Below are 27,438 nucleotides of genomic sequence, written 5' to 3'. Positions count from 1 at the left end.
GAGTATGTGGCATTTATTTCTATTTAGACATATAATTTTTCCGAAGTAATTGAGTAACATATTTTGACATTTATAAGTGACAAATTGAAACTGTCAGTAAACTAGACGAATACAATAATATTTGACATTGATGTAACTATTTTTATAATAATATCTATGCTAAGAAAAAAAAAATACTAAATAGGGTTAGGTAAGCTTAGTGATTAGTCTAAGCCTAACAAAAACACACTTAAGTTATATATATTTCCATTTATACATATATTATTTAAATTTTCCAAAGTAGTGGTAAAGTGCTTGACATTGATAAGTGCCAAATCGACACTGTCAGTATACTAGACAATTATATTATGATTATGACATTGATGTAACAATTTTATTAGTATCTATTAGAATTTATGGTTTTTGTTTGAGTTTCCTAATTATGCTAGTGTGTGTGCGTTTACGGGATACCAGTTACACAATTGTTTCTCCCTTAAATAATCATACATCCACAAATACTATTATAGAATTATTTTTACACTTTTTCACGCACGACGGCATTTTTAAATTATTTTAATGCGACGCAAACTGATCTGTCACACATGATGGCACCGATCATCTCTGGCGGCCGATCGGCTTGTATTAGTGTAAGTGTGTGTGTGGGGGCTTGGTATTTACACGTTTACCGGTTTGTCTTGGTGCTTCACTGTTATGTAAGGTGACACGGAGTCCTTCTTTTTTTACTCGCCCGTGTTGTACTAAACGAAGTTATCTGATTATGATGTTAATACATCGACCGTATTACCCAGTAGACACCTAATACCAATGATGTTCTATACACATATAAGGACATTATCAATCACGTTCTGTTATCGGAACGGCAAAAGTGTGCATATGGACAATGTAAGCACACTTTTCTACTTAGTCGTAAGTCAACTGTCACTGTTCGAATCAAATCTAAACTGAATAAATGATTTACATTGCTGTTTATTGGGCAAGAATATTTTAAACAACTGGAGTAAATGCGGCAATGTATAGATATAGCAATCGAGTCGAGAGTGTAATTTTTAGCATGTTCTGTTCATTTTTAGTAATACATATATTTGCGAAGTTTGATCCTTATCAGCAACAGAGTTCATTGGTTCTATAATATAGATGTAATTTTTTTGAAAAATTATTCCGGGCGATTTCCGTCAAAAGTTCAAGAAATTTTAAAAAACTAAATATGTAGTTATTGGATTCTTATAAATCGAGGGCATGACTTTTCTCTAAGTCTCGTATCTTCCGACTTGGCCATCACCGTCCTTCTCAAAATATCACCCTGTATATGTATAGAACATCATTGCCTAATACCTAAACATTCGCAATCCAAACAGTTCAGCCAACTAACCGACGTGAGCGGGCGCAACATACTGAACGCTCATTGGTCAGGTTAAAATCGCTGGATATGGATTGTATGAATGTGGATTTATATAGGTGTTCCTAATATAATATGTTCGCTTTACTAGGCGTCTTAGCGTTATAAGGGGGATAATAAATGACTTTAGAATATTCTATGTGCTACATCAAGAGAATGAGTTAAGAACAAGTAGAGAAGAAAACTAACAGAGGAAAACAATCAGAAAAAAGTAAGGGAAGGTTGTGATGATTATGTCACAGAAAGAAGTATGCACAGACCTTCAAAAGAAATTAAAAAAAAAATCTTAATGGTAGTGGTAATGTTCAATGCTTAGATAATTTATACGTCTAGATAGACTGTGACAGTTGTTGAAAAAATAGCGGTGAACTGTTAACCTCTATTTTCAGCAACGCTCGCACAAAGTGACATACATGTTGCGAGTGTGTGACAGTCACGCACAATTAATTAATAAGCCTGGCTTGTGGTCATGCTTTGCCTAACAGCATGAGGCTCTATCGAGACGTATAGATTATCAAAGGCTCAATGCTTTTATTTTCCAGTGGGAGGCATCTTGTGGCAAGATGCCGGCTACATAGGTACAGCGGCGTCATTTTCTGCCCGTGAAGCAGTAGTGGAGAAACACTATTTAAGTTTCACTTTGAAAGTGGCCGTTGAGTTTCTTGTATGTTCTTCTCGCGAGCTCTACTTTTTCCGAACATTTAGTAGATTCATTGACTTGGGAGAAGTGTTTGTTGTGACTTCGACTAGCACCGTAACTGGACATGATATGACTGGCCTACTGATATATAAAGAGCGGCCAACTCGTCAAATTTTTCGTACTAACTCTCATACATTATTATTGCGGCATCTTTCTAAAAAAAATCCAAAAAAAAACGAAGCAGAAAATACGATTTTAAAAAAACTAACCCTCCAACTATCAGATTTTTTGCACAAATTTTACCTGAACTTTGGCCGTTCATAATGTACTCATAAATTGTAAAAATAAAGAAAAAAAATGCGATAGAAACCTCACGCATGTAATGGAGATTCTTTTATGTCTGGACCTCACTGGAATGTGACCCCCCCCCTACGGTTTGCAGTCTCATTACCGTTACAAGTCGTGATATTTTCGTGCTATCACTGCTTTGTTTTTGATGTTTTCATTGTCACGTTTTGACTTATGTTTTTAACAGTCTGTCTGTCAGAAAAAAAATATACTTAACCCAGATTCAATCACATCGCAACACCTTTACATCAATCTATAATACTGAAAAAAATTAATCGTAGTTTATTTATTAATAATAATATTAGGATATTATGAATGATGCTTGTTCTGCACACCGTATCAAAACGACGATGTGACGTCATCGACGTCATGTCCAGAGATAATGTAACCTATTATAACAAAAAAAAATGTCAGCAACAGAAAAAAAAAATTACGTTTGTACTGCGCAAAAGGGCGCGTAATTCACCTTTATTTTATTATAAATAAATACATACGCAATATCGTCAAATACTCCCAAAAGATTTTGGCATCGTGTGCAAGAAGCGTTGTCGTTAGTAACAGAAAAAAAATAAAAATAATATCAGTTGTAAATAAATATGTATATTAACAACAGTCTATAATAGTGTAATAGGAATTTTGAAGTATAGATAGTGAAGTATAAAACACTATATTATAAACATAATAGGAATTATTTTACATATATCTATAGCTTTGCTTCACATAAGCCACCTTATCTGAAAAAGAAAAAATATAAAATGAAAATGCAGTCATTCTCTTTGTTATCTACATAAATAATGTTATTAAACATAGATAAACTTAAAAGGTGAATATTTGATGTGGGTCTCGAATCCGTGACCTCTCGGGTCCGTCCGAGCTCTCTTTCCAACTGAGCCAACCGTTCGAGTGACGTATGTTTCTTAATCTTGGTATGTATTTTTCAACTCTCAGGTTGTGACTCCATCTACAGGATCTAATTTACAGTTGATAACCTGCTCAACTCAGCTCAGGACCGGAATTTTTAATGGCAGAATTATTAGGCCTATTGAAATAACCTGCGAACTTAGATGCCACGAATTATTTGATTTTTTACGAGGCCATTTACCAACTAAGAGGAGGTACCACTGAGTGATCAAAGAGACATGTGGATCATGATGGCTGCCCTGCGCATTTTGCACGGCAAGTGACAGATTTCCTCGATGAGCGATAGCCTAGAAGGTGGATAGGACGATCAGATCTTTCACCGGATTTAAATCCACTGGATATTTTTTAACGCTTTTTATTAGCTTCACCTGTATGTATGTTTCTTTGTAACCGACTAATTTGGGAGCGGTTTTAACCCACTTTAAAGGGCCAGATTTATCGAGGACCGATGACAATGCGTTAATTTGTTAACATTATTCTATTTTTCAATTTGCCAAATAAGGTTTTTGTTAATTTACATAATTTTTATTTATCGTCCGATAAGGCATAAATTGATGTTAATTTTAAATTTCAACCATTATCTTTGCAGCCAAAGCGTGTTTTTTATTTTTTTAAACTATTTTACTAAAACATCGTTTAAAAAAACTCTTATTATTAGGACGTCCACAGTGAGAAGTTTATCTAAGCCCAATTATTATTAATCACAGCAATCCACTTCTCTCATCATTTTGCCGTAAATTTAGGACCATCAAAGAGTTTATACGAATCAAAACCATTTTAGCTAAGTAAACTGGATTCGCATAAAATCGGATTACTTCATTTTTTTATTATTTTTATCCGTATTTTTTTAGAATTCACCCAAAATGTTTTGTTCCATTTTGGAATCCTGGTTAAAGGCGCCAACTTTTGATGGCACTTACCAAGGCACTCTAGTATATTTTATTTATAGGGGGCTCTGCCAATGACGAGATATTTTGGCAATCGTATTATTTTTTATTGTGATTCAAGATATGTTATTAAAGATGATACGTTTGAAATGTACTAAAACAAAAAACAATCACAATAATAACCAAAAACAGGTTAAAAAATGGAGACTATCTGTTTTTTTGTTTAGTGCCCATCATTTCTAACGAACATGGGATGGCTTTTATTTCTGATTTTTGTGATAATGCCTACCATCTTGCCTATCATATTGTTTTGGCTTGACGTTGAATTAAGGGACATATATTCAATTATATTGACAGGAATTTTAATAAAAGTGTTTAATGATTTAAGCCCGTCTTACCTTCACATCTGTTGCGTAGAATTACCATTCCATGTATTATTTTCATCATCACTCGGCCTGTCGCCGTTCAGCCTGTGGACATTACCGCGTCGCCTGATGGTGGGGTTTGTGGGGTTACGGGGGCCGCGAGGGTTGGGGCTCGAGCTACGGGGTCTCACAGCTGGGGTTCCCCACACGCGGCTCAGGAGCCAGCTGTACAGTTGGAATGCAGGGTCCATGATGAAAGTGGAGAACAGTTGGGTGATGTACTCTGAAATAGTTTTATACTTAAATAAAACACTTTTAATGGATTCAAAACGCATGTAATTGTAACTGTTTTACATTAGATTTTTGCGTAAAACTTAAATTATTTTCTGTCTACAGAAAATATCACCTCCGAAGCAATAAATGGCGCTAAACTTCATAATGACAACTATGACATATGCTATCTTTGACTCATTTCATCTGCAGTCCCCCTGAAAACGAGATCTGGAAAGGCCTTGGAACGTCGGGTTAGCTAAAATAAAATAAAAATGTAACTTTTACGCAAAAATGTAATGTAAAAACAGTTACAATTATACGTATTTTAATACTTAAAAGTGTTTTATGTGTAACACTCGCATTAATCAAAGAAAATACAATAGTTTTATAGTAAAATGGCAGAATATCACAAATTTGAAACTGCATGATAATTTATTTTTTCCTCCAACAGTATTGGCACCAATATAATTTCTTTATAAGTAACACAAATATCTCTTTATGTGTCACCCCAATTATAGGTGCAAATCGAATTCAAATTTTAAAGGCGAACTTAACAGAGCACTACATTACATTTCAGCAAACGAACATTTGAAAAAAACTGTGTTTGTACTTATGTTTATTATAAAAACAAAAATCCTTCAAAAAATTTTCCTCGTACCATTTTACGTTTGTAGAAAAAACAATATTGTAATAAAGAAGGTATTAAATACAACCAATGAACATATTGTTATACCGCATAATTTAGTAAAATAACATATTGTAATTAAATATCTTTAAATTATTTTTATAAAATTATTAGAGATAATTATAATTTTACTTTTAAACATGTAGACAGTAACAAATATATAAATTATAGATTTAAATATGGCGTGAATGTCTGTCATTTAATGTTAAAATTTTTTTACTTCATTTTAATTTACATATCAAAATCAGTATTTTGACATGTAAATGTCCAGAGTTCCGAATTCAATCTTAGATTGTAACTTATGTGAAAACAGGTAAATTCATATATCCAGGTTCTCCCAGTTTCCTGCATTGCTTCGAAAAACATACTGTAATTAGCTTAGATCATTTGTATGTCTAGATAGACTGTGACAGCTGTGAAAACTTCGTTAAATCGTGAAAAATGTAGTTTAGGGTTAACCTCTGTTTTGACCAATGCGCGCACACTAACACAAATCGCGAGTGTAAGACGTAGTTGTCACGCACACTAAACTATTAAACCTGGCCTGTTTTCATCGTGTCTGTTTTCATCTGTCTTCAGCAAGACATAACTCTATCAAGGCGTATTTATTATCTAAAGTAATTCGTTATAAGCGTAATTAAGTTTAATACTCCCACACGTAGTAGATAAAGTAACAGGAATTAGTTTTCTGAGACCTACACATAAGGCTTAGGTTCTTGTAAATTGCTGTAATAAAATAGTCATGGAAAGACAAGAAAAATTTCAAGAAGTGACGTCACCTTTCCCCACTTGCCGACAGACCCCTATATAAGCGGTAGCAGAACAGGTGGTGGCCAGCCCGCTTCTATCTGTACCGCCTAAACAGTATGTTAGGTAGGCACAGTAAAATATCTTTTAAGAACAAGCGAGCACTCAAGGTTTGCATTCAAATTCAACAACAACAAACTTAGCGGACTTTTTTTTTTTTCATCGAATAAATATGTTTACAAAGTAATATTGTACAATTAAACTTATTATTTAATAGCCTGAGGGCGGTCACTCCATTCCCAATCTGTGGTATCATTAAGAAAATCATTTATGTTATAGTAACCTTTACCACACAAACGTTTTTTAACTATTCTTTTGAATAACCGGTTATGACTTACGCCGCTCCAGTATTCGTTCATTCGAAACCCGACATTATTGATAAACTCCAAACAGTCCAATCCATTTTCTGCCGTAAGGCTGTCAATGCTCACTGGTGCGTCAGGAAAGCAGATCTTCACCGGGACTTAGAGCTCCCCACCGTTCAACAACACTTAAAGTGCTTGTCTGAAACTTGCTTTAAGTCCTCAGACTATCACCCCAATCCCCTGATTAAGAAGGACGCGGATTATACCGCCTCCCCTCCTTCACGTCATCAAGTCAGGAGGCCCAGAAACGCCCTCACCCATCAACGCGATCACCCTAACCAACTCTGGTCTGACCTGGATCGCCTCTTGGCATCCGGGGATAATCAGACGCATTTAGATTCACCTCTAGTTTATGATCATCCTTCTGATGTCACTAGTCCCAATTAGATAGCACCTTCTGTGCTATATCTCAGCGGATACTCCATAGGGAATGCCGCTTGCACCTCTCTCTCCCCAAGAGAAGGTCACCTTCGATGAAGGGTTAGAGGGCACCTGCCGAAAGCCAACCTCAGGTGGTGTTTAGTGGGTAGCCACCTAGGTTTTACGCGAGTCCCACATAACCAACGCAGAATTAGGCTGCATGAGCATTCACCACCTCCCTCCCGTCGTTATCCCGGAGGGTAGCCCTTTCCCTTTGTTTGGGCGCAAAAAAAAGTGGTGACCATTAATGTAATTATTTAAATTGTGTTGACAGTGACAGGTGGCCAGGGCGAAGACGTCTATAAAACGCGACGTGTCATCATTGACACATTTCCGCTGCAACTGTTGACTAGTTAGGTCGATAGTCTGCCCAATTTTTTTTCGAATATTAATCAATCATTATTTGAAATTTATTCTTAGAAGCTTAACAAATTGATCTATTTCATTTAAAATTTAATTATTTAGATGTTAGCTTGTTTGTGAATTTTTTGTTGGTGGTATTAAAAATTATCAATTGTTATAAAAATAACCCCGTTTGATCTTAACTTCTAAGAATAGATTATAAGCGCTTTTGTAAATTTCATCTAAGTTTTAAAACAATACAGTAATAGAACAGTACTTTAACTTCATACCAGAGCGCCCGAATTGACGCACGCACACATACACACGATTTACATGACCGCTAAGCAATCTTGGGGAGACAAAACTATCGAGTGTCACGCCGTACACCGCCGAGACTGGTCACTGTCCGAGTTAAATTAGCTGCGACGCGCTGTCCGCGTCATCAATCTTTTTGTATGTACAAAACCCTAGCCCTGACTTTAGTATAAATTTCAAGAAGACCACTGAGTTACACTACTGTTCTATTATTTGTGTCAATATTTTGAAAAAATGTACTTTCCACAGTCTGGTCATAAGATACGGACTACCCAAGCTTGGCTGGAACTCAAGTCTTAAGACTGACTTAAGAGCTGACTGGCCCTCGTTTAGCCCACATTTCATTCAACCTTAGCAAAATATGTTCATTTTTGAGACATTTTGTATGTGCCAACCCTAGCGCTCCGCTCAGACGTAGGTATAAATTACAAGGGAACCGCTGAATTACGCTACTGTACTAGTACTGAATTGTGGTTTTTACCCAACCGATTCTGGTGAAATTATGTATGGATAAGACAGAAGCGGGATGAAAACAAATCTTACCAACAATTGACGAAAAGGAACTGTTTCTTGTGGTGGCGACAGTAACACGACGCGGCAACACGAGCAGTGCCGCGGACGGCACCAGCTGCAGGTCGCGCAGAGTCGCATCGTTTTCGGTCAGCTCGCGGCGCGGGAAGGCCGTCCACAGCGAGAACGACGACCGCGTCATCTGCGGGGTGTGAATGGAATCAATTAGCTACTTCCAATGCTGTGATTAGTTTTTAAGCTATTGCATAGCTTCTATCGCGGGCCTTGAGCGTGGAGACCGAATCCAGAAATTCCGTAACGAAAATAACCTAACACTTACTTACTAAATCTATATAGATATTTCGGTACGATCATTACAGTTGCCGTGGAACAGCGGTTATCACGTATGCTTTTTGTGCAGAAGGTCCCAGGTTCGAGCCTGGCGTACATCTTGTTTTTTTTTTTTAATTTTTATTAGTATTACAAGCATTTTTATTTAGTTTCACCTATCCCGTTGTCTGTCTGTAATCAAATCTTGCAAGTTAACTTTTACTCACTTCCCGTTTGCTTTTTTTAAAATTAATTTTATCAAAAAAAATACTGCATAAATAAAATAAATAAATAATTATTATTGCATAAGATAATAAAAAATGCTATGCAATAGCTTTACCGCAGCAGTCCCCGACTGCAACACGTCCTTTTAATTTTTATAATTTACAGTATATTTATATGGTGAACAAAAAAACTGAATGTGATAATTTTAATAACTTATGTCGAGCAATCATTAAATAGGGATAGTTAATTTTCTAGACACTAAAGCAGCGTTATGTGATAAAAACAAATTGTAATAATTGTTTAAACAGGCAAAATCTATAAAATTGAGGATACAAATGCTCTCTATATAGAATATTCTTCTTTAAGATCATTTTTACGTCTAGATCTGTCATTGTGACAGTTGTGAAAACGTCGAAAAAATTGAGGTCGACTGTTAACCTCTAATTTGAGCAATGCACATATTCTAGCACAAAGTGTCATACAAATCGCGAGTGTAAGTCGAAGCTTGTAACGCACACAAAATTAATAAACCTGGCCTGTTTTCATCTGTTATGTAGCAGCAAAAGGCTCTATATAGACGTATAAATAATATAATAATAATAATAATATAATATTGCCACACTCTCACACAAATTATCTTGCCCCAAACTAGGCATGACCTGTAGTATGGGTACAAGACAACGATATATTTAACACAATATACTTACTTAAACATACATAAATACAAATAATCATCCATCACTCGGAAACAAACATTTTATATTATTTAACAAACATTTATCATATAAATATTTGCTCCTACCGGGTTTCGAACCCGGACCTCTAGCTTAGTAGGCAGGGCACTGACATCTGCTATAAACCACTGGACTGGCGGCTGTCATAGTTCTTTTGTGCCTGTGTGATATTCGCCATTTTGGCGCTCTTGGCCATGTAGCGAGTCTGCGGTACTAAAACTAGTGATGATAACCTAGTAGATAACATAGATGGTAGGAAACTATTTACAACAAAAAAAAATGATACTTTATCACGTTGATTCTTGAAGTATAAATAACATGGAAAACGAACGAAATTAATTCAAAATGTAAAAATACTTCAGAGTACGTTCCTTCGCAGTCATTTGTATTATACGTCAAAATTAGTTCTCTGGACGCTCGCGAGTTCGCGTTTCAAATAGACACAAAAAAATTCATGTCAAACATAATATGGAACAACATATTTATACAGGTCAGTGAGGCAGGGTCAGTAGCCACTGGGCTATAGGGGTCGTCAAATAATCTAAGATTCTATATTATAGGTTTTCACCTGCAAGTTGTCGGCGACATATCGGTGCACCTCGTCGAGGGTGGCCCAGGGCTCGAAGTGAGCCGTGTGGGACTCTCCATCAGACAGCTTGAACTGAACTCTCGCGCGGACACTGCCGTCGCCGAAAGCTGGAAAACAAATGGAAAACTACAATTGATTTACAATTATATATCCTGCTAATTCTTTTTATGAAAATAAGGGACGAGACGAGCAGGACGGTCAGCTGATGTTAATTGAAAAGACCTGCCCATTACAATGCAGTGCCACTCAGGATTCTTGAAAAGACCAATAATTCTGAGCGGCACTACAATTGCGCTCGTCACCTTGAGAAATAAGATTTTAGCCTCATTTGGCCAGTTATTTCACTAGCTACGGCGCCCTTCAGACCGAAACACAATAAACACATTACTGCTTCACGGCAGAAATAGGCGCCGTTGTGGTACCCATAGGTAGTCTAGCCGGCATCCTGTGCAAAGGAACCTCCCACTGGCAAAATATACGATATATACGATAATTAATATTTATAAAGTTTATTATTTATTACCCGTATGAAATATTTGATATTTACAAGGCGTTTATCTTTGAACACGATTCATATATTAGATGCAGCACCTTACAAACTAATCCGTTACGAATATTACAGCTATTGTAAAACACACATTGATTTTAAAAATATGTTTCCGTTTCTTTACTTGTTAGCTATCTATGTTCTTCTCACGAGCTCTACTTTTCTGAACTTAAGGTAGATTCAGTAATTTAAATTAGATATTTAGAATAACAAAAAAAGCTTACTTTAAACATATTTGAATAAAGTTTACTTGACTTTGACTTTGAAAGCTGAAAAAATAACTATTCTTCAATATTTTGTGCCCGTAGCTATACATTGACTGTTCGATATAAAACAAAACAGCAAAGGTAACCCTAAATACATAATATTATCTGAATCAATTCTGCACTCTGCTGGATAACAAACACTGTATCACCCCTTACATTCAAACATATTAATAATAATATCATAATATTAAATATATGAATGTGAGACAACAGCCAAATATAATTATTTATTACATATCTGTAGAAAGTGCACCTACCTGTTGTATTGGCGACTGGTAGCGATTATTATCTACTGCAATAACTTTAACTAACAAGCTTTACTTGTATCGTCTGAATACTTTATACAGGCTGGTTTCAACGTCGCCGACCAATTTATACGACTATTATATAATATGTATAGTAGAATACATGCGAAAAAAAAATAGGAAAACTAGGTAAATAATATGTTCATTTGGACAATGCTCATAAAATGTTCCTTTACATGAATCAAATATATCTTTATCAAAACTATATGTATATGGACAGCCACTTTGAACGTACATGGTCATTGGTGTAGCCACCAATACACTCATACAACTCATAACAGCACCCGCCTTACTATATGTCTAACTACTATATTATACTTGCTTACAACTTATTAATAGGTCATTAATTATAACAATATAAATCTGTATCGTCTCATTTGGCAAATCTAGCACACCTTGCGACCCGAGCAATAGGTAACTATATGTATAATATTATTCTCTTTCCGAAGTGCGGCATATAAATATTATAATGTTATTAATATTTTAACACTTAATTATTTTTGATAAACTTATAGTAAAAATTAAATGGTACTTAACAAATAGGTACACTTTGATCAACTTTCTTGGTATTTTATACAACTAATTATTTATAACTTTTATAGGTACAGGGTGTAATCGTTAAGTGTGACCGGTCGATTATTCCGTAACTATTACAAATAAAAAAAAAACGGATACCGAAAGTACGTTACCCAAACAGTAAAATGAAATCTTGTAAAAATCAGAAAAAAATTGTATACTTCTCGTTCGATTTTTAAAAAGTTGTAATGTACTTTCGATATGAGTTTTAGTTTTATATCTGTAATAGTTACGCAATAACCGCCAGGTCACACTTAACGATTACATCCTGTCTACGCTTCGCCATCAAAGTCAAAGTCAAATAAACTTTAATACAGCATTAATCCTTATTCAATTAAGCACATTAAATACATTGTTCATTTAATATAGATCAAAATGGTCCTTTTACAGCCTGTTATTTAAATGAGTATTTTCGAAGATATTACAGATTTAAAATGAATGTTGAGGAAAATGTTGAATGTGAAAATGTTGAAATAACGGGGTCACTTAGAAATACCTACGTTATATTTAATTTTTACGATTTTGTTTTACCAGAACGAAGTGTTATGAGGAAGTTCACTGTGGCTTAGAGGGCAATGGAGAGAAATGCTCGGAGTTTCCCAGCGAGATCGCATCAGAAATGAGGAGATCCGCAGGAGAAGCAAAGTCACGGACATAGCCCAAATAATTGCGAAACTGAAGTGGCAGTGGGCAGAGCACATTGTTCGTTGGACAGATGGTCGTTGGGGCAGAAAAGGCCTCGAATGGCGACCACGTACCGGAAGACGCAGTGTTGGTAGGACTCCCACAAGATGGACCGACGATCTGGTCATGATCGCCGGAATACATTGGACGTGGGCAGCGCAGGACCGATCTTCGTGGAGACCTTTGCGGGAGGCCTTTGTCCAGCAGTGGACGTCTTTCGGCTGATGATGAAGAACGAAATCGGTCCGGGCAGCTAGTTATAAATAAATAGATACGTACTGGTGATGACGGTGGGTGATGGAGTCTGTGGCGCCGGTAGAGGCTGCTGCTCCCTGGCCTTCCTCTCGGCTCTGTCCTGAGCAATCTGCTCCAGGATCCGTTGTCTGGCCAGATTGTTCTCTAACTTCTCGCGTTTGCGTTCCTCCTACAACATATTTGCTAGTGTTAACTACAATGTAATGGTAAAAATTCTCCCATTAATAGAATTTGTAAGAATTACAATTCCAAGTTTTTTCGAATGTCGACATTCATAATCACAGTAAAAATATCTTCAAAAAAGAAATTATTAAAATATTAACGAATAGAGTAGATACGAAAAATGTTACTGAAGCAATATAAAACGAACAAACACATAAACACACGCACATATACACAAACACACACTACACGCACACATACACTACTAAACATAATATAATAATAGATATATGTATATACTACATTCGCATTCATACGCATAATATGGTTCTTTCTTATAATGTTTTTAAACAATATATATTATTAAATTAATGTAAATTAAGTTGTACATTCATTAGTTAGAAGGGTTCGAATCCCGGTAGGTGCAAGCATTTATATGATGAATATGGATGTTTGTTTCCGAGTCATACATGTTTAAATGTATGTATGTATGTATGTATGTATGATTATATGTATGTTTATATGAATTTATGTATGTTTAAGTAAGTATATTGTATTAAATATATCATTGTCTTGTAACCCATAACACAGGCTATATTATATGCTTAACTTGGGGCAAGATAATTTGTGTAAAAAGTGTGTCAATATTATTATTATTATTATTGTTACATTGTTATTATTAGTTGATTTTTGTTTATATAGAGAGACCTGTAATTAATAATTATAATAATAAATTTATATATTTCCAAACATTACAATAATTAATAATAGTATTACAAGTTAAAATATGTTTCTAAATTATATTATTAATTATTTACATACAAATGGCTGTTATATGTACATTATTTTTTCAGTCTCATTTGTAACATTTATTCTGTTGGTCTTTTCAATAAATACATAAACATATGTAGAAGGGGTGGTAATTTAAACACACACACACACACACACACACAGTTCTTGTAATTACTGTATTTGGGCTGAGTTTCACCTCTAGGTTATATAGGGCTCGACATACAACTCTGTTTAATTCTCACAAAAATGTAACGTGCCAACGTAAACAAATCAAATTAAAGTTAATTTAGTAAAAATCTGAATATTATATGCTATTATAGTTATTTATAATCTTAAACTATTATAACAATAATATATATAATATTTATGAAAATTTATTGAATTAGGCGTAACTTTGCGGAAATCCATAACTATACAAATGACACGAGACCTCGTGCCAGATTATGGCGAGACAACACGTCCTGAGGATGCCTCGTGTAGAGGCGAAACACGTGTCGAATTGTTTTAAGGACAAATATTGGCGGAATTAACACTAAAGAAAACTTAAATCATTTGTATAATATATTTATATTATTTCTTTATATTTTAAAAAAATGAATATTGGTAAAGCTTCAAGTTAAAAAGATTCTTTAGATAAAATACTAATAATAATATTTAAAAATAATTATTTGAGAGTGGTATCTACAAACTAATGTTTATTTTATATTATTAAATTAAATTATAGATTTGTAATGTGTATTAATATAATGTGTGCCTGAAACTATGTTACCACGATTCATACAAATAAATAAATAAATTACATTTCTCTCCAAAACTCAAGATTTAACGATGTAGATATGTTTTCGTGTTCCTCTAAAACTTACAAATTTAGAATAAAACAAATCTTAGCACAAACATAGCAAGTTGGAAATCAACAAATTTCTTGTAAATTGTAATAAGGTCTACAATTGCAGATTTATATATTATTTTGTATATTTTAATATGGCAATGTGTATAGGTGTAATTTAAGTGTAAATTTAAATATTAGGTGTACTCAGTGAAACTGTTTAAGGAGACATCCTTATGATCTTATGTCGGTTTTATGATTTTTTTATGAAAATAAGGGACGAGACGAGCAGGACCCTCCGCTGATGGTAATTGATACGCCCTGCTCATTACCATGCAGAGCCGCTCAGGATTCTTGAAAAACCCAAAAATTCTGAACGTCACTACAATTGCGCTCGTCACCTTGAGATGTAAGATGTTAAGTCTAATTTGCCCAGTAATGTCACTGGCTACGGCGCCCTTCAGACCGAAACACAGTAATGTTGTTTCCAAATAAATACATTTCAGAATGTAATTTCACTAATTTATTTTCCAAACATTTGGTTTGAATCACCTGGATCTGCTTCAGCTCCTGATCAGCCTGCCACTTCTTCAACTCAGCAACACCTTGGCCGATCGCGCGTCTCTCCAATTCTTTCTGCTTCTCTAGCTGCAAATAACGAGCGTGCTCTTGAGTCAACAGCTCCTTGAGAAGCCTCGTGTAGTATTGTATATAGAACTTTGTGAAACGAACACAACAAACAAAACTTGTTATGCCTACTACTCGGTTAAATCGAGTTAGTAAGTTGTTTATTGGGCGACCTCTATGATTTTACAATATGATCCCAGAAAATGTACAAAAAAATGTGTTATCAAATTCAAAAGAATTTTTAGAAGACGTTTGTGTGGTATCTATACCGACAGATTGGGAATAGTGCGAACGCCCTCAGGCCTATGGCCTAACAAGCTATGGCCGTACATATTCCTAATATCTGAAGCTTATATACAATCATCAATTAAAATTAAAAAAAAATACATCATTGCAGATATAGGTTTCGAAAATTAAAACAAAACGAAAATGAAATATTTAAACATTGCAAAATCTTGCCCATTTATGATAAAGTTAAGCAAATGCTATTGAGTCAATGCTTTTTTAATGAAAAAATAAGATTGCAAAAGATAGAACATGTACTGCCTCGTGTACGGCGAACGAACTGCCGATTACCTAATACCTCGCTTGTTAAATGAGCTGCCCCTTCATTGAGCGGAAAAATTTAAATACTAAAAACATTAATTATAGACTAACCCCCTTATTCATAATGGTCCGCTAACTTTAAACAGCCGCTTAGGAGTGTTTTTTCTCATTCTGACTTAGGTCAATAGAAGAAGACAGAGTGAGAATTAGCAATGCTTTAAGTTAGCAGACAATTATGAATAAGGGGGCAAAAGATTATCTTTTAAAAAAACTATAGCAGCTAAAATAATTTGAACCTGCTAAGTTATATTTATTCGTTTTTATGTCTTGAAAAATATTTTCATTGTTGTTAATTCAATTTATAGCTAAAGTTGTGACGTATTATTAAGTAGTTATAAGCATTAGTTGTTAAAAATTAGTTGTTTAACAAATGTGTTACGAAATTTAAAAGAATTATTAAAAAACGTTTGTGTCGGAAAGGTTATTATAGCATAAACGATTTTCTTAATGACACCACGGACTGGGAATAAAGCGAACACCCTCAGGCTCTTTAATTATAAATGTTTATTGTACGATATTACATTGAAATCCATATTTTATATTTAAAAAAAAAAAGCCCGCTGAGTTTTTTTGCGCCCATTCTTCTCAGGTCTGAGGCAGTCTCTTTTGAATGGGTGGTAGTTTTTGATTAAGTGATTTTAAATCCTATTTTGAATAAAAATATTTGAATTTGAACCTTTGTGGTTTTTTAGATGCTAGGTTGACCTAATTTTTATATTAGTAATATGCAATATGATAAATAAATAAAAAATAAAAAAATATATACATTTTACGGTACGATATGACATATTATATTGTAACTAAATTAAGAAAAAAAAAGGCCGCTGAGTTTCTTGCGCCCGTACTTTTCAGGTCCGAGGCATGCTATTTCGAAAGGTTGGTGATTTTTTTACGTTCAATTAGTGATTTTAAAACCTACTTTGAATAAAAATATTAAAATGATTACTACTTATACATTCGCACAAAAAACAAGACCAATTTTACAAAGAAGTGATAAGCTAAGTATAAAAAAAAAAGATTTTAGAAACCTCTTTCTCCTTCTCCTCTTTCTCTCGTCGTCTCGCCTCCAACAACTCTATGGCACGTCCCACCTTCTCTTCATTACTGACCTCGCTTGGTGTCCCTTCATTACTGACCTCGCTTAGTGTCTCTTCATTACTGACCTCGCTTGGTGTCTGCTCCGTTGTGGTTTCCTTGATATAAGAGGAAAGTTCTAAAAGGTGTTTCAGAAAATATCCACTACAAAGCTATATTCTAAGGCCAACGAGAGGAGATAAAAAATGTAATTAAATTCAAATATTTTTATCTAAAATAGGATTTCAATTCAGTTATTGGACGTAAAAAAACTACCACCTATTCAAAATAGTGTGCCTCAAACCTGAGAAGAACGGGCGCAAGAAACACAGCGGGCTTTTTTTATAAAAATATGGATTACAATGTAATATCTTACAATAAAATTTATAATTAAAGAGCCTGAGGGAGGTCGTTCCATTGCAAATAATTAATTTTATTGTACGATACTACATTGTCACCACATTCTTATGAAGAAAAATGAAGCCCGCTGAGTTTCTTGCGCCCGTTCTTCTTAAGTCTGAGGCATAATTTTTCAAATGTGTGGTAGTTTGTGACTTTCAATAAGTGATATCATATCCATTTTGAATAAATATATTTGAATTTGATATCCTTAAGAAGATTCATCGCTTTAAATTGTTATATTAATTACATAAGTTTGTTATTGGTACATAGTAAGAAGTATTTTACTGGCAGCTGGAACTTGTAATAAATTATTTACGCAACTATACTGACGTTATCCAAACCTTGTTCTGACACGCATTTTTTATGACACTTATCCCGAGACGAGCAGAACGTTCAGCTGATGGTAATTGATACGCCCTGCATTTTCCAATGAAGTGCCGTTGAGAATTCTTGAAAAACCCAAATATTCTGAACGGCACTACAATTGCGCTCGTCACCTTTAGGCATAAGATATTAAGTCTCATTTGCCCAGCTAATTTCACTAGCTACGGCGCCCCGAAGGGTCTGAAGACCAAACACAATAATGCTTACACATTACTGCTTCACGGCAATAAAGGCACCGTTGTGTCACCCATAACCTAGCCGGCATCCAGTGCAAAGGAGCCTCCCACTGGTATAAGCAATAAATGTAACAATAATATAAGTCCATGACACTCACTTTTTTATCATTGGCATCTACGCGACTCGGTCCAGGCATCTCCTTGTCTCTGGGTTTCCTGACGCAGACATCTCCATCGCACACCACATCATACTCCTGCCCTGAATTCGTTACCTCATGATATGTCTTGGGGATCTTGGACGCTGAAGAATCTAAAATTTGGAAAACACAATTTCATCCAGTTAATGCAGTTATAGTATATAAGGGGGTTATACATAGCCAACGCATGGAAATGATATTGGTCTATTAGCGAAGTCATGAAAAACAAAAACAATTCAATTAAAGACAAAACAATAGTTTATACCATGTGCCTTTTGCCATTCTTAACTAATGGCTGTCAAACATAGGCATTATCAGAGAAATTAAGTAACAAAATAATAATAAAGAGAAATGTAATCGGAGTAGAAAGTAAAGATATAGTACGTTTAAACAGAATTAAAAACGTCACTAAATTCAAAGATGTAAATAAAGTTTGCAAAACACTTAAATTCAAATGACTAGGACACATGCTAAGAGGTAAAAATGAGGAATGGACTAAAGTAATACCGGAACGGTACCCCAGGGATGGCAAATGAAATAAAGGGCGACCAATGAGGCGTTGAAAGGACGATCTCAAAAGAGTTGCTGGTCCAGAATTGATTACACTTGCAAGAGACAGTGACAGGTGGAAGTCATTGGAGGAGGCCTTTGTCGAAGTACAAGCTGTTGATGGAAAAAACCCATTGCCAGCAAGAAATGTATATGCATATCAATTGCCAGTTTTTGTAAAACAGCAATAAAGGCTTTGTAATTTATTTTTATTAAGGGGTTTGACCATGTACAGAGGATGGATAAGAATTTTTAATAGGATTAAGAGGACAAACGAGCATACCCATAGATAACGCATCTGACGGTAAGTGATTACTGCCTTGATGCTTTCAACGCCAAAATAATCACACAAGCATATTACCTGCTTATTAGATAAGTAGTTCATTATTTTTCTTGAAGTAACCAATGTGGTTTCGACCTAGAAATATCGCACAACGTAGCTCATTTGGCTGTACGAGGAAGAAAGTTAGTTGTGTGTTTCTTGGACGTCTCACGTCCGGGTGGTAGGAGAATAATTTTTAAGTTTGTGGCTTGCAGCGCGATGTTGAAATTCGGCGACAGATATCAGGTCAAAAACCAAAGCATATTTACCCTTTTTTAATAAAACATAAAAATATATTTATGGAAAACGCCTGAACAACACCTTTATGTAAGAGGAGTATAAACGGGCGAACGGGTCTCCTGATGTTAAGTGATCCCCGCCACCACATTCGCTTGAAACACCAGAGGAATCACATGAGAATTACGGATTTTAGAAAAGTGTACGGGCTTTTTTGAAGGAACCCTTGTCGTATCGTCCTGAAAGGACAAGGAAGCTCATTCTACAGCTTAGTTGTACGAGGAAGAAAGTTCTTTGAAAACCGCACTGTAGAGGAACGCCGCACATCTAGACGGTGGTGATGATATCCTAATTTGTGGCGTCTCGTGCGAAGGTGGAATTCGGCGGCAGGACTCAGATTAAACTGCTCTTCGGAACACTCCCGTGATAAATGCGATAAAAGACATACAATGAACATAATTAAATTGCACATACCTGTATCTTGTGGTGCATCACTTTCTCGCTTAGCTGAAGCAACTCCCGGTGAACCCGATGCAGTTATTTTTGGTACGGTTTCAGAATCAGTCGGTTCAGAATCTGCAGCTGCAGTTTTAACACTGTGCGCCGCTTCGGATTGTAAAAGATTTGTTGTTTCCTCTTGGATATTTTGCCTCGATGTAGATGGCTTAACTGTTTGCTCGCCTTTATCTACAATGTATTTTTTTTAATTATACGAAAATGCATTGTTTGGCATATTTGTTGAATGTGCATTATAAAGTCAGCCATTTGTTGGTTTTGCTTGGAGAACGTACGCAAAAACAATTGTTTCTAGGAAAAACTGGTTGACATAAATTAAAGGAAAATTTCTCTAGCGTAGGAAGTAAAAACGTAACGTTAATTTTCAACTAATCTAATCATAGGGTTTTGCTCTCTCTGTTCTGACTGCTATTACGAAAGGTGCTGTACATGTTTTTCTCCTCTATCTCTGTATATACTCGGTGGCCGAGAAGTTGACGTCCAAAGCTAAAATTTGAATTTGGCTCATTTTATTGGCCAATGTTCTGGGATGTTTTTGAAAATAATTAGAAGCCATAGGCTCCCTATTTTATTTTTATTTTTGATACCTTGAACATTTTCATGAATTTAGCTGGAGCAGTTATCTTGAACTTACGACTCAATTCTAAACTAGTTCCGCATTGTCTAAACTATTCATAGTTTCTTATGTGGTTATTGCAACTGTAGTTAATAATTATCAACAGTAAAATTAACTACAAGTGTTCAAAAAAATTAGAAAAAAGTCCTAAACCACAATTCGGTGAAATTAGCGGATAAAAGGGGAAAAATTTATTATCTCCTAAACTACGCCTAATCGTAGGACATACATTGGGGTGATTCGGATACTCATCACCATGAGGCTTTCAAATTTTAGATTTGGACGTCACCTTCTTGGCCACCCTGTATATCCTCTGAAAGAATAAATCGACATTAATCTCGTAATAATCCATTCTTTTCTGCCCTCATCTACAAACATGTGTTTTTATCGTGAAACGTGTCCGAAAGTAAACATTATCACAAAATCTGACGGTAGTGTCTATTTATTATGTGTGACATAGTTGAAATTCTGAAAAATTAAAGTACTAACTGAAATACTGAAAACTTCCGGAACATTCTAGGTTATCTCAATATACGAGGTGACTATTGTAGAAAGTGAAAGGAGGGAGATTACTGTTTGAATATAAGTTATGGTGTCATTATTCCTAAAAAATGAACACAACAGAAAAATGTATCAGAATATTAGAAAATATTCAGCAGATGGATTCATGTAGACCATATTTTATTAAACACAAAATTTTAACTCTTACTTCAATTTACATCCTAGAAGCATGTAAATTTGTTAAAAAACATTCGGACTTATACCCATCACTACCAAATAACAAGCGAAATAATAGAAATTTAAACAAATTAAAAATTCCTCAAACAAGTATGTCAATAGTGTCATCGAGCCCTCACCACATGGCAATAAAAATTTATAATCATATCCCAAACGATATTAAAAATAAAGACAAGACTTCCCTATTTAAAAGACATCTTAAAAATTTCTAGGTTCAAAACGCTTCTACGAGTTACCTGAATTTTTTAATTACACTAAGTGTGAGAATTAGTTATAATATGGTCTATATTTTTAATATCATAAGAATGTATAAGACTTATTTATTTTACGTATAACATTGCTGTGCCCTTGCAGGGCGTCACATATTGTCTACCGATTAATATACCTACCACCCTATTGTAAAATGTGACATGCAATAAAATATTTTGATTTGAACATTCTTAAGGAGATTAACGTATTATTTTGGTATATTGTATCGCGTTTTTTTAACAGAAACCAAAGACTGATATATAAACGTTAGTTGGTAATGTATCATTGGCGGCGAGCTCCTCGTGCTCCACTCGACTGACAGTTTTTTAGCGAATCCCTTTCAGTGTTACATAACAAGTCAGTCTACATTAAAATACTTACAATATTGTTCCAGTATTCTGTCAATCCTCTCTGCTAGGCTCGGTGCCTGTATGCCAGCACATACAACCTCCAATGGTGTGCCATTGCGTCCGATGAAGAATAATGATGGAACGGGCACAAATTGATCTGGTATGAGTCACGGTAAATTATTTATTTCCTCAAATATCATTTAAGTCAAAAAATTACACTTATGTATGACAAAGTTGTTCTTATATTCGGGAAGCTCCGTAAAATCTGCTCATCCGAAATACCACAGTGTCTGACCAGACCTGGTCGCTAACTATGGGACTGAGGAAGACTCAGAGGGCAATGCTCGCAGTTTCCGTGCGAGATCGAATCAGAAATAAGGTAGGAAGGAGAATCAATTCACGGCCCCCACAAGATGGCCCTATGCTCTGGTCAAGATCGCTGGAATACGTTGGATGAGGGCAGCGCAGGACCGATCGTCGTGGAGATCTTTTCATCTTGAGCCTTTTTCCTGGACATATTCCGGCTGATCCACCCGAAATAGAATCAGCTAATCGGGAAAAGCGGTCAATTTTCGAATTTATGATTTTGGCATCTGATTTCTGATTTCACGTGACGGGTCCTACGTGTAAAGGCTTTATTGGCTGAGGCCATTGCGGTTACGTGGTTTATATGAAGGGACGAGACGAGCAGGACCTTTAGCTTTTGTTACTTCATACGCCCTGCCCATTACACGCTCAGGATTCATGAGAATCCCAAAAATTCAGAGCGGCACTACAATTGCGCTCGTCACCTTGAGACACAAGATGTTAAGTCTCATTTCCCCAGGAATTGCACTAGTAACGGAGCGGTTCAAACCGAAACATGACTTGCTTAAATATGACTGCCTCACGGGAGAAAAATCATAATGCAATATCAAAAAGGATACAGATCTGTGCAAAATATGTGTAATTCTCAGATCCACTCTTCAGTTTCACGGCGAGGAATTGCGACTGATCGGCGAGACGCTTAATGACCTCTCGATCGTCGATGGTCGCTGCCAAATCTTTGGATGGTTGATTATCGCCTGCAATATTCAAGAGTTTCAACTAACAACTACTGTTTAGTAGGATTCATGGTATGGATACAGGAAGTGTGGTAGCAGTGGAAGCGAGTAATCACCAACCACCGTCAAGGAAATGTATAGGCTCAAAATAGCCATGGTTGCATGTATGATACTGTTATGAGGACGATCTGCTGACATTGAATCAATTTTCATTTTTGCAGAAGGGAGCTATCAGGGCCGTTTATCACTACATATTATAAAACAAAGTCCACAAACGCGTCTGATTGTTCGCGATAATCTCAAAAATCTAAACATCGATTTTCATGCTGTTTTCACCAAAGAATGGCGTGGTCCTCGAGGAAAGTTTTAATTTATAAGTTTTTGTATACATTAATGATACTTGTTGGACGTGGAATAGGAGGTGGAGAAATAAGACTTTCCACCTGGGAGCTTTGGGAGATACTACAAAATAATGGATGGTGGAATTGTGTATCTTACATAGGTCTACAAAAAAGTCCGCGAGTGTATATGTCTATCTCTTAAGGTTACATACTACATCTATTTTAATACTAAAAGAAATTGGCCTAGTTTGTCTCGCAAACTTACATCGTTTTTTTTTCTATTGACAGTCGGTCGGGTCAGCTAGTTATAGATTAACGGCCGTTTTCAGTAACCTATCTATCCTTAGTTTAAGTTACTAGAGGTAGATAAATCATCATTTTTCGCTTACTAACATTTCAATAACCTATCGACATAAAGCATTGGACTATAACTGAATTGGACATAACAGCTATGGATAGATAAGATCTTGTCATTAAACGGTGACAGCAATGTCGGGTACATTATTAACTAGAGATACGTTATTGAAAACGGCCGATAGACCAGTTGTCTATATATAAAAACATCAATATTATGACGGTGCCATGTCAATTCATATACGAAAATATTGTCTAAAGTAAAATTTATAATAAAATACCTGATGAAATATTGGAACTAAAGGAAAAAAAATACAATTTGTATTGAAAATACCCTTTGTAAGAAAGCATATTATAAATTATCAGAGGAAGACAAAAATGCTTGATAGAATGATTCACAATACAAGACAGACAAGACTAATTAGTTGATTGATGAGTCCCTATATATATCTCATGCATTATTTTCAATTATTTATTAATGTTGTAATTATTTATCATTGCCTAATTGAAATAAATATTTTGAATCTTGACTTATGTGTGGTGAATTTTACAAGTTAATTAAAATTAACTGACCAAAGTGTCTGTTCACTCACAAATTTAATTAACATAATCGCGAAAACAAACCGTCCAGTTCGCAGTAGGACAACCTAAATTAAATCGAAAATAAATGGGCATTATAGTCAAAGAAGGATAAATTTCAAGATCAATGAGACTCAGCTCTGAACTTATTGTCGCAGGTTCCAACTAAAAACAAAATTTCAATTTCCAAATTATAATTTTGACAAAAATTACTCATTAATTTCAACTTTTATGTTTGCAAGGTCAATTTTATTTAAATTATATTTAATCTAGTCCCTCAATCTGTATACAAAATGATCGTTTATCTCTCTCTTACATAGAAAAAGGTCAATTGGCGCCTGAAACCCGAACTTCTAGGAAAGGGAGATAAATCTGACAGAAAAATATAGTCTGTCCCGTAAGGTCTATCTCAGAATGTTACTCTGCAACTACGAATTTAAACTATATTTCCCCATTTGTGGGAACAAGGCAACAGATATGAAAATCAAATACCCTCTACTTCTCCCTAAGTAACTGACTGGGCTTTGGATTCCAGAATCTGTGAGAAGAGTGTTTTATTTAAATGTGAAAAACTAAAACTAAACTATCAAAGAAAATACAATCATAAGATTATTCTTATATAAATTGGTAACTGGATGTCCAATTATAAATCAATAAATCATGTAGTGTCATATTACAATATGATCCAATATAATATAGAACTCACTCTGATAATATTATGTATGTGTAGTTAAACCGGCAGCTATATCCATTAAATGAGAACACAACACTACAGTTACACAACTATTTTGTAACAAAGATATGTGTGCCAATAGCAGACAGATCTATTAAAAAGAAACTGGTCCCGAGCGAATCTGACAAAGGATTCTGTATTATAGTATAAGACATAAGACTATGTACTATTTTTTTATTTTTCTTAATGAGGGTGGAAAGTTAAAACTTGTAGATATAAAATTTACAATCTCGGTTTTCAACTTGGTTGTTATAGCTAAGACTTAGTATTGTGGTTTAAGATATATAGCTTTGTGGTAACCAGAAGGATAGAAATAGTTATAAAGTAAATAAGTATTCAAGTTTGTTACTACTCCCGTGTGGTCTTGGTCCTACCCTAAAATGATTCTCAAATATTAACAATTACAAAAGTTGCTTTGTACTATGATCAGCACATTATGGAACTAAATTCAAAAACACTTTATTCATTTAGGTCACGAAATGACACTAATAAATGTCAAAAAAAATAAAAATATTGTTTCTTATTGAATTTACCTCTACTTCGTAAAGGGTTGATATAATGAGAAGAAGCAAGAAACTCATTGCCACTCTTTTAAGTCAAGGTTTACATTTTAATTGTTTTACAAATCATTTCAATTACAATATATGCAAAGTGACACAACAAAAATACTCAAATGTCAAAAACTGAAAGGCTTACATGTAAGTCAAAAAATAAAAAAAAGTAAATTAATACTTATAAACACAAGAGTTATTGAGTATAGTAGATGCATCAATCCACACATACCGTAAATAAATAGAAGCATTATGTGAGCATTTCATAAAATAAAATATATAATAACTTTAACTTTAAAGGAAATAATAATAATAAAAAACACATCAAGCAGACCTCCCGGTAACAAGATCATCCAGCCACCACAAGTAGCACCCGTTCACAAGCATGACATGGACCAGCCATCGCCTCCCTTGACCATATTTTAGGTAAGGGAATGACCCACCCCACGTTGTCGCCACAAGCAGAGGCATTTAAGAGAACCAGTTTTTTAATTTCACTCAATGTTGTAAGTTCATCTTCATCAGCTGATCATAGATCAGGTGATCACTAACAAGTAACTACATAGGATAGGAACTTGTGCACACTCAAAACTTATTATACTTGCAAAATATACTCTAAATAGAGTTTAATTAGCTAGTTTGACTGGGCTGTTTCCACACTTAACCTATTGCAATCAAGAGCACAAAGGCCATTGGGCCTCTAACGGCCGTTCCAAATTTACTATCTACAAATAGAGATAAATTACTACCTTCTACAGTCAGTAATGAGCTGTCAATAATCTGAAGTTGTCCCAATATACCCGATAAGTCATTCTTATCGCCTTATATTGGGACACGTGAATTGCAATTTCCATACAAACTTCTATCACTAGTAAGCTATACATCTTCCCATTGACAGACAGTGTGCACAGATAAGGTGAGTTACCCACAAGGCCACAACCAGAGATAGACTGAATATTGGGAACGGCCGTAAATAGAGCATTTTGTGGGTTGTAGTGAGTCTGTGAAATAGTACCATTGATTCTGTCAACAAAGCCACAACACCTCAGCTCTGTATAAGTTGCATATCTAGTTATTTATATTAATATAATAGTTATTTCTAAACAAATTATTTAGTGTATTGCATAATAATTGGTTAAAAGTACAACAATAGTATAAAATTAACCTTAATAAAATGCTTAATAAGCGTACGTAGGTCTTATATTTATTATATTTTCTGTACAATATAGCAGACAAAAAATATTAATGTTAACATAAAATCTATTTAATACAAAAAAAGAACCGACAATAGCGACAAATGGTGGCATTCGGTTTTTTCAAATATGTTAGTGTAGAAGACTCTTAAACGACTATTTTGGTATTTGTTTTTTCGCCAGCACCTTTTTTTTAAATTTTTGACCATCTGTACGTAAAAGATTTTCTTACCTTCAACGAAAACAACAAAAATAGCCTTTCGTTGTTTTGAGAGAGATACTGCCTCAGCAATCGTTCCTCCAAACCAATGCATGATAGATTTTTTTTTATAAATTGATTTTTAACTACAGCTGCAAACTAGTAACCTGAATACTGATTATTTTACAATTTTTTATTGTATTTTGGTTTTGTTTATCGAATAAATATATTGCACAAAGACATGACACATCAAATTTTGACAAAATTCAAAAGTCAAAACTGACGTGGTTTTACTTTTAGGTATAACGGAACGTTAGAATCTAAGAACGGGTGTCATAAAAATATAATAAAATTAAAATATAATTAGCTATTTTTACATTTAAATGTGAAGATTCAAAACAGTTTATTAATATGATATTTTATTATTTATCTTTCCTAAATTGAGTCGATTGACATATTATTCTCATCTATGGTTTCACAAAAAATTTAAACTTGGTGTTTTGAAGAGACTGCTCGACACTAGATGACGCTATTTGTACTATATAATGAACGCATTGTTTTAAATGCGTTCACTGAATGAAAATAATATGATTATAGTCATAGAGATTTCCATCCTGTTTTTGTGTGTATAAATAAGTATTGATGTTTTAAAAATAAGATTAAGTAGAAGACCATCCGTCCATACATCAAGATTTTTTTTCCCCATAAAGTATAAACCTAACGGGGGTTTTTCTTGTTATCGAGTAGGTAGTTACTACACTTATACTGAAAATTGATATAAATATTATTTTATTGTGTTTTGGTTTGAGCTCATTGTCTTGTTACCAATGCTCTAAG

The 27,438-nt window shown here is 34.7% G+C and overlaps 1 protein-coding gene across 1 annotated transcript; it reads right to left on the bottom strand.

Annotated features, from left to right (window-relative positions):
- On the bottom strand, window positions 1-26,854 carry LOC126968310 (UBX domain-containing protein 4). Its single transcript, XM_050813249.1, has 12 exons — window positions 26,635-26,854; window positions 22,535-22,672; window positions 21,640-21,765; window positions 19,614-19,826; window positions 17,993-18,144; window positions 16,827-16,991; window positions 15,118-15,213; window positions 12,810-12,954; window positions 10,132-10,259; window positions 8,308-8,476; window positions 4,591-4,840; window positions 1-3,118 (listed from the first exon to the last, which is right to left on the bottom strand). Exons 1-11 carry the CDS (start codon window positions 26,714-26,716, stop codon window positions 4,593-4,595), a joined length of 1,662 nt encoding a protein of 553 aa, XP_050669206.1. The 5' UTR covers window positions 26,717-26,854; the 3' UTR covers window positions 1-3,118; window positions 4,591-4,592.
- Window positions 26,855-27,438: the final 584 nt, after the last annotated feature.

The sequence above is a fragment of the Leptidea sinapis genome, chromosome 15 (assembly GCF_905404315.1).
Source record: "Leptidea sinapis chromosome 15, ilLepSina1.1, whole genome shotgun sequence".
NCBI classification, from domain to species: Eukaryota; Metazoa; Arthropoda; class Insecta; order Lepidoptera; family Pieridae; genus Leptidea; species Leptidea sinapis.
This window is presented reverse-complemented; position numbering and strand designations above follow the sequence as displayed.